Source organism: Solanum dulcamara, chromosome 4 (genome assembly GCF_947179165.1).
Source record: "Solanum dulcamara chromosome 4, daSolDulc1.2, whole genome shotgun sequence".
Classification (NCBI taxonomy): Eukaryota; Viridiplantae; Streptophyta; class Magnoliopsida; order Solanales; family Solanaceae; genus Solanum; species Solanum dulcamara.
In genome coordinates, this window is record NC_077240.1 from 27,032,190 (window position 1) to 27,043,824 (window position 11,635).

The window sequence follows — 11,635 nt, forward strand, 5'->3', positions numbered from 1 at the left end:
CATATTCAAATTATTTTATGGTTGTTAGATGCATCTGTATCATAGGTATGAGGCCTTGGTAAACAAGTGGAAAGCAATTGATGTGTGGTTTAGTAAGATTAGTGACTTAGATTCAGATATTAATGGTGTCCTATTGGTATAGGTGAAAAAAGGGATTGGTGGAGAAGTTAGAGTTACTGTCTCCGGTCAGGCCGCTCTAGCTGGAGGAATCTCGCTGTGGTGTAGGTCCTGCCATAGCGAGCCAGTATGGACCAAAGAGGAGATTAGGTCTCTTAAATATTTACCTCTTCTAAGTGAGATGTTAATTATTCTAGGGCCAGATGTTGGTGTGAAAGCTAAAGGTAGTAGATTGGTTAGACAAAGTTAATAAGTCTGGTAGTTCAAAAACTCATCTATGTATTAAAAGGGCTAGGCCTTGATCTGGATTAGAGTTGACAATGAATCAACTAGAAGGGATGAGATTTAGGCTTAAACGATTTTAATAAGGTTATGGGAATGATAAGTGTTTGTGCATAAAGGTTTGGTGACCGTATTTGCTTAAGAGCATGCTTTCTTCTTATTGATTTTTTTATATTATACGGTTGGTATCGAGTTGACCAATGATGCCTACCAGTACGTGTTATTTGTACTAATACTACTCTTGCTATGCCACTTGGCATAGTCTGATTGCAGGGTCAGTGATGTTTTATAGGTGAAGACGAAGATGAGTCTCTAACAGCTTCTACTCTTCATTCCTTATGGTGGAGTTGTGTCTTATTTTTATTTATACTCTATATCTTTCAAAGCTCTTGTACCTATTTAGATTAGTATCTTTGGGATGTCAAAGTGTTTCTTGTAATCAACCTTGGATTTTAAAATTAATTTACGGTGTCTTCACTATTATTTTAGGACTATTAATTGTATTTTGTTAAGCTTCCGCATGATATTTTTTAAGAGTTCTCCTATTTAGATGTTAAAGTAGGTGCCTGCACGGTCCGATGGGTTGGATCATGATAGAGTTTCCACGACTGATAGGTCGACTCGTACAAATAGGCACAACTCATTTTTCTCAATCTTTCTTATGGTCCTCAAACTTAGTCTAGGTTAGAATAAAACAGAGTGTTACAGATGCGGGTGTGCCTGCCAATGCGACTATGCACTTCGCATATGTGGTAGAGGTAGTAGAGGTGGCAGAGGTTGGAGGGGTGGAGGTGGAGGTGGAAGGGTGGATGTGGAAGGCGTGGAAAACGTGGTGGTGCTAGAACTTGAGCAGAGGAGTCGGTATTAATTTAACTCTTACACAGTTAAGGTTTTTTTAATTTTTGATATTAAAAGAAATAAGCGACTACCTTACTTAAGCAATTCTTTCTATTCTTCTTGAATTGTCTCAAATTACCTACGAAGTTTGAGGGTTTCACTAGATTGTTTTCTTCCTTCTCCAATTCTGAGAGATGGGAAAGGTAAATATTACTATATTCTTTCTTCCCTCTAAAGGGGTTGATATTGGTAAATCTGATCCATTATCAGAGAGTAATCCTGACCCTGACTGATCATTCCTTTTTTTGATATATGAAATGAGGGAATTCACTAAGTGAGGGAATTCACTAAGTTGATTCTTAGGAAATGTCGAATCAAACCATTTGTCCTTATTTCAACAAAAGAAGCACGCGCTTCTTCGCAAGAAGATTTTTTTGTCTTCCGTTACACTATGGGAGCTGGCCATGCTTGAAATCATTACCTTAACCGCAAGGAGGGGGATGCCGAAGGCAGGGCTAGTGATTCTGCTAATAAATATTTTGTGTAAGATATTGGATTGAAGCGATTATGTTTTTCATCCATTTGAGACTCTGGTTAAGCTTTAAAAAGAAGTGTCAGGAAATATTTCAATTAGGTATTTGGCATTCGAATGAAGGAAAGAAATATTAGACATTGTTTGATTACTTCATCGATAGTAAGGGATCATAACCCTGTCCATAAAGTAACTTTGTTAAATTTTGTCTGAGATAATTATGTGGCATATTTGAAAATGTAGTGAAAGAAATTAATACCTTGTTTTATTTTATTAACATAATAAGTATATATACACATAATACAAGCGTCTAATACAAGGAAACTAAATATATACAATTTGTTACTGTCAGAATATATTACCATATATTCTAACACCCCCCCGCAGTTGAAGCGGGAGGTCACCGAATGCTAAGACTGTCCCGAAAGTCTTCAAATAACACCAACGAAAGGCCTTTGGTGAAGATATCTGCAATCTGATAATGAGAGGGGACATGTAGTACCCTAACCTGGCCACGAGCCACCTTCTCCCGGACAAAATGTATATTCATCTCAATGTGCTTAGTGCATTGATGCTGAACAGGATTACCAGCCAGATATATGGCACTAACATTATCACAATAAACCAAAATAGCCCATGGAATATGACAATGAAGTTCCAAAACCAAATTTCGTAACCAACAGGACTCATAAACCACATTGGCAACACCTCGATATTCTGCCTCAGCACTCAAATGGGACAAAGTAGCCTGATATTTGGCAGACCATGAGATCAAGTTATCATCCATAAAGACACACTAACCCGACGTCGAATGCCGTGTGTCGGGGCACCCACCCCAATCAGCATCAGTATACGAGACAAGGTTGGTTGTCGAAGAGGAATACAGGTGAAGACCATACTCCAATGTACCTTGTAGGTAGCGCACGATGCGCTTGAGAGCGTGCATGTGCTCATCCCGTGGATCATGTATGAATAAGTACACCTGTTCCACAGCATAGGTAATATCGGGTCTTGTGAATGTTAGGTATTGTAGTGCCCCGGCAAGACTCCGATAAAGTGAAGGGTCCGCAAATGGCGTGCTGGTAGTAGCCCCAAGCTTCGGCTTTGTATCAACTGGAGTAGGAGATGGCTTACACGATGACATGCCAGCACGGTCAATAATCTCAGCTGCATACTTCTTTTGAGATAAAAATAAACCGATTGTATGATGAGTGACAGCAATGCCCAAGAAATAGCTCAACAGGCCCAAATCCTTCATAGCAAATTCAGAGCTAAGAAGTGATATGATAGACTGGCGAAGCTCATCAGAGGAAGCAGTTAAAATAATATCGTCAACATATAATAAAAGATACGCCATAGAAGAACCTCGACGATAAACAAACAAGGAATGATCGGTCTTACTGTGAGAAAACCCAAGAGTATGGACTGTTGACACCCAATTTTGATCCTCCACAAACATATATTAGTTGTCAAGCTTCTTCAATTTGAAACAATTTCAAATAATTTGCTTGCGAAAATCAAAAATAGCTTAAAGTTGTTTTAAAGTAATTTTGATATTTTTGTAACTTTTGAACAACATATATATATATATATATATATATATATATATAAACCTACTTTTACGATTATTCAAAATCATCTCAAAAGATTTGTTTCTAACTAAATATGATGATTAATTAATTTAGTGCAGCTAACAACTTATATCTTAAAATTAATTAGTTCACAATTATGTTAATTACTTTATCTTGTTAGAATTAAGAAGCTTGTTAATTAATTTTTATTCATCTTATTTTAATCTTAGCCAATATTTTATTAAATTTAATTTGGCTAATTTCTTGATTTTTTTTATTATAATTAAAATCATGTGACCCATTTCTTAATTCCAAGTCTTACCATTTTTAATCCCAAAATTCATTTTCTAACAACTACACCTATACACGTGACCACTCAAATATTCCCTCTTAATTCCTATCCTTAACTCTACAACTAAATATAATATATATATATATATATATATATATATATAAACAAGTCCCTCCACCACACAATTTCATATTCCATAACCATACAATTGCACGCCACCCATCCCCTTTGTGTCCCTTCATATATATTATAATAGTTTACATACTAAATAATGATTCATGTCAATTTCGGAAAGAGAAAAAGTGCTTTATTTGATTAAGAAAGTTTTTCCATATTCAAAGAACAGGAATATAATTTGTTTGTACTGATCATAGTGTGGCAGGTTTGGGAAACTTTATTGGACAAATTCCTGGAAATGGTAAATTAGGATGCTTTTGCTCTTTTTCATAATGGAAGTCTACTCATGTCTCAACTTGCTTGTTTTTCTAATAATAAAATAAACTACAATGACAACATTCCTGGAGGACACCGACGAAAAACAAAAATTTTCTGATTCACTTAAACCCAATTCCATTTTCACTTCAAGAAGAACACAAAAAGACCTCCAATGCGTGCACACCTAAAAAATACCTACGACGTGTATACGCGCATACTCGCGACAACACACATAGACGTGTGCGTGTGCCCATGTCGTGCGCACTATCCCATCTTCTTCCTCGAGCACGCCCGACAATTAGTACACTTGAGGTATGGCTCCTGGACAGGTCTTCTTGTCTTTAGTTCGGTTTTGAGTTTTGGGGGGAATATTTATGGAGAGGGAGAAAAGAATTTGAAGGGGGAGAGGAGGAAAAATGAAAAAAAAAGAAGAGACAATTCGATATAGAGAAGCTAAGTAGAGTTCTTATAGGTTCAATCAAAAAGAAAAAAGGTTTGAGTCCAAGCTTCATCTTGGTTAGCTCCTCATTTTTTCTTTATTCTTTTGTTGTTGTGGAAATCCTCTCAAACTCATCTTGTCCCAGAATGCTGCACCAAAGAAGGTGATCTCTTATTCATTAATTTTTATTTCGTTATTTATGTGGGTTGTCAAGAACATGTTGCATTTGTTTGAGTATTTTGTTAAGCTCTCGGGTTTTTTTCCTGCTTGAATGCATTTTGATCCTTTATGTCATTCTGCTGACGAGTAATTCGAAATGAAATGTTGGGTCTGTTTGATTCTGGCACCTCAAGAGTGGTTTCTTCGATCGTATTATTTGAAGAACTTTAAATGTTGACTTTGTTATTCTTAATGTTTAAGGTAGTCGAGATTGGTGTGAAGTCCTTTAATGCTTGAAACAAGTTAATAAGCCTGTTAATGTTTAGTTTTTGAATGTAACTTTACATGCCCCTTTGTTGTTCTTTACACCAAATCAATCGGCTAAATGTCATGAGTTTTATTACACCATGTAGTGCCTATGTGCATCCTTGAATAATTGAGTACTATTTTAATGCGAATACGAATCTGACCATGGATCAACTTTATTACCCGATTGTCTCGGTCTTCATTTGTTTGACTATTAAGTTTTGAAAGTCAATTAGTCTACCTATTCATGGTTTCTAGTTTCAAGTTTCTGTGTTTTCAATATGTGCCTAGTTATGAACTTGAACATATGAATTCTATTGCATCCCATATTGTTACAATGGACTAAAACATGACCAGCATATCGATTTTGGGGTACAATAGCCCTACTTGCAATGTTAAGCCTATCTATTCATGGTTTATAGTTTCAAGTTTAGTATGGTCTTTTAAAAATATATGCTTTGCGCTTTAAATGCTTTGGTGCATAAGTGTTGGCAATAATTTGGTCGGTATAAATATTTAGTGCCCTTGTAAGTATTATTATTTCTTTTACATTTGCTTTCATGTCAGTGTGTATTATTATTATTATTATTATTATTATTATTATTATTATTATTATTATTATTATTATTATTATTATTATTATTATTATTATTATTATTATTATTATTATTATTATTATTATTATTATTATTATTATTATTATTATTATTATTATTATTATTATTATTATTATTATTATTATTATTATTATTATTATTATTATTATTATTATTATTATTATTATTATTATTATTATTATTATTATTATTATTATTATTATTATTATTATTATTATTATTATTATTATTATTATTATTATTATTATTATTATTATTATTATTATTATTATTATTATTATTATTATTATTATTATTATTATTATTATTATTATTATTATTATTATTATTATTATTATTATTATTATTATTATTATTATTATTATTATTATTATTATTATTATTATTATTATTATTATTATTATTATTATTATTATTATTATTATTATTATTATTATTATTATTATTATTATTATTATTATTATTATTATTATTATTATTATTATTATTATTATTATTATTATTATTATTATTATTATTATTATTATTATTATTATTATTATTATTATTATTATTATTATTATTATTATTATTATTATTATTATTATTATTATTATTATTATTATTATTATTATTATTATTATTATTATTATTATTATTATTATTATTATTATTATTATTATTATTATTATTATTATTATTATTATTATTATTATTATTATTATTATTATTATTATTATTATTATTATTATTATTATTATTATTATTATTATTATTATTATTATTATTATTATTATTATTATTATTATTATTATTATTATTATTATTATTATTATTATTATTATTATTATTATTATTATTATTATTATTATTATTATTATTATTATTATTATTATTATTATTATTATTATTATTATTATTATTATTATTATTATTATTATTATTATTATTATTATTATTATTATTATTATTATTATTATTATTATTATTATTATTATTATTATTATTATTATTATTATTATTATTATTATTATTATTATTATTATTATTATTATTATTATTATTATTATTATTATTATTATTATTATTATTATTATTATTATTATTATTATTATTATTATTATTATTATTATTATTATTATTATTATTATTATTATTATTATTATTATTATTATTATTATTATTATTATTATTATTATTATTATTATTATTATTATTATTATTATTATTATTATTATTATTATTATTATTATTATTATTATTATTATTATTATTATTATTATTATTATTATTATTATTATTATTATTATTATTATTATTATTATTATTATTATTATTAAGCAGGACCTTAGGGGTTATTGGAAATTTTACTTAGTCTGGTAATTTTACAAAGTCAAATCTATTTTATGTAAACCACGAATCAATCGTTTAAAACCCAACCGGGAACATCCCTAGGCGATATCATCAGCCATACAGGACTTACCAACGGAATTACAAGGTTTTAACCCAATTAATCCATCACTAACCATGTCGGGAACACCCCTTTTAGGGCTTACCAACGCCATAGTTTAATCTTAGTTTACTATAAAATTATTTTAACTTTAACCTGACCAAAACCGTAACCCATTAAAGAAAAGCTCTTATTTTAGAGTCTTTGCCATTTGGTATTATAACAACCTATCTTAGTTATTATTTAACACTTAAATACTTAGCCCATCATGGGTCTAAGTTAAACAAAATATATAGTAAAGAAAAAGAAATAAGTACCTGGAGGACCACCAGTAGCCTGGGGTTGTTACATCAAACTTCAATCTTTTATTTATTTCACAACTATTACACACTATGTAGTACTATAGGTAGAGAGAAGGTAGAGAGAATTTAGAGTAGTGAGAGAAGAGGTTTCTCCAAAACTTAAACGAAATGAATGCAGAATGCATTCATTTATAATTGAAAAAAGTGCACAGTAAAATGTGCAAAAGTCAAAAAGAACACAGTTCCAAATAGTAAAAATCTACAGTTACCCTCCAATTTTCAATGTTTGAATAGTAAAATAACTGTTGGCACAGTGAAATCTACTGTTCATGCCATCAAATCTGTCTGCTTGTCATTTTCTTGTGCAGTCCGTTTAAATTTTCTTTTTATTTTTGAATTGCATAATCTCTTCTTCAGCCTTTTTAATAATATCTGGAATGTCACTGGAGGCTGTACTGTGTAAACTTTGAGCATCATTAAAAAAATTCTCTTCTCCGGAAGGCATGGAATTATCATCATCTGTTCCAAATTGTTGCTGAATATCTCTTTTTACTTGTTCCATGTAAGCAGCAACAAGTTTTTCTTGGGACAATAATCCTCCCTTTTTAATCTGCAATTTTTTAGTCATTTTGGCAAAATGACTTTCTTCTTCTGGAATCTTAATTTTATCAAATCTGCCATATTTAATGATGGCTTCACCAATATCATTTAACAAATCCTGTCCATAAAGCTTTCCATTCTGGTCTTTCTGAACTAGTTTTAAACAAAATTTGGTATGAAATAATCTACAAATACATGGCATACTGTCTGAATCTGTAGTGACCTCAATAGTCCACTTAAAAATCCAGGGGATAGAAAATTCCATAAAGAAGTTCATTAAGGGAGTCCCTATGAAAAGTCTATTATTATTATTATTATTATTATTATTATTATTATTATTATTATTATTATTATTATTATTATTATTATTATTACTATTATTATTACTATTATTATTATTATTATTATTATTATTATAATTACTATTATTATTATTATTATTATTATTATTATTATTACTATTACTATTATTACTATTATTATTATTATTATTATTATTATTATTATTATTATTATTATTATTACTATTATTATTACTATTATTATTATTATTATATTTGACTTTGTAAAATTACCAGACTAAGTAAAATTTCCAATAACCCCTAAGGTCCTGCTCAACACTTGGTATCAGAGCCATGGAAGTATTCTAATAATTTATTATTAAGTTATTATTTAACACTTTCTATTTAAAAGTGTGTTAATGGATTGGTTTAAAAAACCAAAAATTATTAAAAATATGTTAAAAGAACAGATAGATTTACCTGTTAATCAAGATTTATTAAATACTTGGACTATTCCTAAAGTAGATGTGCAAACTATCTATAAATTAGGCACATTTGAAAGATTTGCTGGTAAGACAACTGTTAAAACTACTGAATTAAGTTTTACCATGGAAAAAGAGAGTGATATTTTCCATCTTTTTACTCAAGATGATATTGATTATTATAAACATAAAGATTTTAATTATTTGCATATTGGATTAGTACAAGTTGCTTTTAAGCCTTTAACTTTAAAAGGTTTGCCTGAATCTTTTATTGCTGCTTTAAGAGATGGTAGAAATTTAAATTGGAATAATTCTTTAATTGGTACAATCCAATCTAGTTTAGCTTATGGTGCTGTTTATTTTAACGCCTATCCAAATTTAAATGTTGCATTATCTGATGTGAATGTTTTACAGTCATTGATTCTGAATGTCAAAATTAATGGTTATAATTATTTACCTGGTACGGAAGTGATTTGTATTTGCACTAGAATTGTGTATAGACCTTTGTATACTTTATCACCTAGATGTCGTATTGCTAACAACAATAATGAGACTGTATTATTTGAAAATAATTTTTCTAAATCTAAAATTATTACACGTAGATTAATTAAATGGGAAGAAATTAATTTCCCGGAAGAATGGATTATTGAGGAGGCTGCTGTCCCTCAAAATATTACTTGTGAAGATCTTGCTGAAATTTCTCAAACTTCAGATGGGACTGTTAGACTTCGTTTTAATGATGAACATATTCCTAGGATTACTAATTCTTCTTCTAGACTAACTAGATCTATGTCTTCTTACATTTCTCCTGCTAATTACTTAGTAGATATACCATCTAGGGCATCTACTTCTCAGATTAGAGAAACTATTCCTCAAAGATTTGATCATATTATTATTGATAATAAAAATATTGCTAGAGGAGGAGGAGATTTAAGTGAACCGACAGATTCTGAAATGAATTTTCCAAATGGTTTAGATGGATAGTAAACCCATTGATTTTAGTCCGGGTTCACCGGCAAGAAAACAAATATCTGCAGAATTTTTTTGTACAAATTGGGAACCTTTTAGACAATGGTTCTTCCAATCATTTTCCCCAGAAGAAAAGAAATATTTTCAAGAAGATTTTTATACTGATTTAGCTAAGGAAAATATTTTATTATCATTTGTGCCTTGGTTCATGCTTAAATATGTAGGTCAATATTTATCTGTCATTGAACATGAATATAGATTATCTACTGGTGATATTGTTATTTCTTCCTTACCTCCCATGCAATCTTTTGAAGTTTATAAAGACGGGAAAACAATCAATTTTACTGCATTTGCTAAATTATTTAATGATAAAAATGCCTTAGTAAATTGTGAACATGTGAATTTATTATTAAAACAGCAAAATTATGCTAATTATTATTTAAATGTTTTAGGTGAACATGTTATGTCTTTACATAAGCATCTTGATAATTCTTTAAAACAAATTAAGATTTTACAAGAAAAAATTGATTTATTTACAAACAAAAAAGAGAAAGGAGAACAAAAAATTGTTAGAAATACTTTACAACCACCTCCTAAAATTCCAGATTTCAAAACCGAATCTACAGAAGATATTGAACAACTTTTACGTGATAAATTAAAAAATATAGATTTGTCTTCTCATGTCAAAAACTTGGATTTAAAACCACAACCTGTGCTAACTGCAAAAGAAAATTTTTTTATTGATCAACGTGCCAAGCATGATTTTTCTGTAAATAGGATTAATACTAAATGGGCTGATAAACCCATTCAACGTATGTATTATTATAATAGGCCTACTCCTGTTGATGTTTTAAATGAAGAAAGAGAACATGTTTTTAATAATAGTTATAATTATCGTGAAATTTATGAATGGAATATTGATGGTTTTAATGATAAACAGATTTTCACCACTATTCATAGAATGTTAATGTATAGTACAATTTCCAAAGTCAATAATAATGCTGATAAAGAAATTGCCTATATGATTGTGGCTGGATTTACTGGTCAGTTAAAAGGTTGGTGGGATAATTTTTTAAAAGAAGAACATCGTACTACTATTATGAACACTAAAACTGTTTCTAAATTAGAAGGCCAATTAGCCTATGAGACTACTGATGTTTCTACCTCTGAAAGCCAAGAGAGGGCCAATGCTGTTTATACTTTGGTCACTACTATGGTTGAACATTTTTGTGGTAGATGGACTGATGAAGCAGAAACGATTAGGACTACTTTACAAAATTTACGATGTAGACAATTGTCTGATTTTAGATGGTATAAAGATGTTTTTCTTAGTAGAGTTATGGAATTGCATGATTGTAGCCATGAACATTGGAAGTCTAAATTTATTGATGGATTGCCTTCTATTTTTGCTGAACGTGTTAGAAAAACTCTTCGAGGTACTGAAACCAAGATTCCTTATGAAAAACTTACTTATGGTAAGATTATCAGTGTTTGTACTCAAGAAGGTTTGAATGTTTGTAATGATATTAAAATGAATTATCATATCAAGAAGAATAGATTAAATGAAAAACATCAATTGGGTGAATTTTGTGATCAATTTGCTTTTGATATGCCTACTATTGCTAGAAAGGGAAAAGACTATTCTTCTAAAGAGAAGTTTTACAAAAAATCTCGCAAAGTTAAGCGTCGTGATTTATCTAAAGCTGATTTAAAAGAGCTTCCTAAAAAATATAGGAAAATGTATAAGCGCAAAATGGGAAAGAAAGATTATAAGAAAAATATTAAATGCCATAAGTGTGGTAGATATGGTCATTATGCTAATGAATGTAAGACTCAGGAAAAAATTAAAGCATTAGATTTGGATGATAAATTAAAAGACTCTTTGTGCAAAATTCTTTTATATTCTGATAATGAAGGTTCTCCTTCTGGTATTAATAAAACTAGTTCAGATTCTTCTTCTTATTCTTCTTCTTCTACTGAAGACC

At 28.9% G+C, this 11,635-nt stretch overlaps 1 protein-coding gene across 1 annotated transcript; it reads right to left on the minus strand.

The window, feature by feature from the left end:
* Positions 1 to 2,564: 2,564 nt before the first annotated feature.
* On the minus strand, positions 2,565 to 3,125 carry LOC129884142 (uncharacterized mitochondrial protein AtMg00810-like). The gene has a single exon (XM_055958491.1). The coding sequence runs from the start codon at positions 3,123 to 3,125 to the stop codon at positions 2,565 to 2,567; it is 561 nt and encodes a 186-aa protein (XP_055814466.1).
* Positions 3,126 to 11,635: the final 8,510 nt, after the last annotated feature.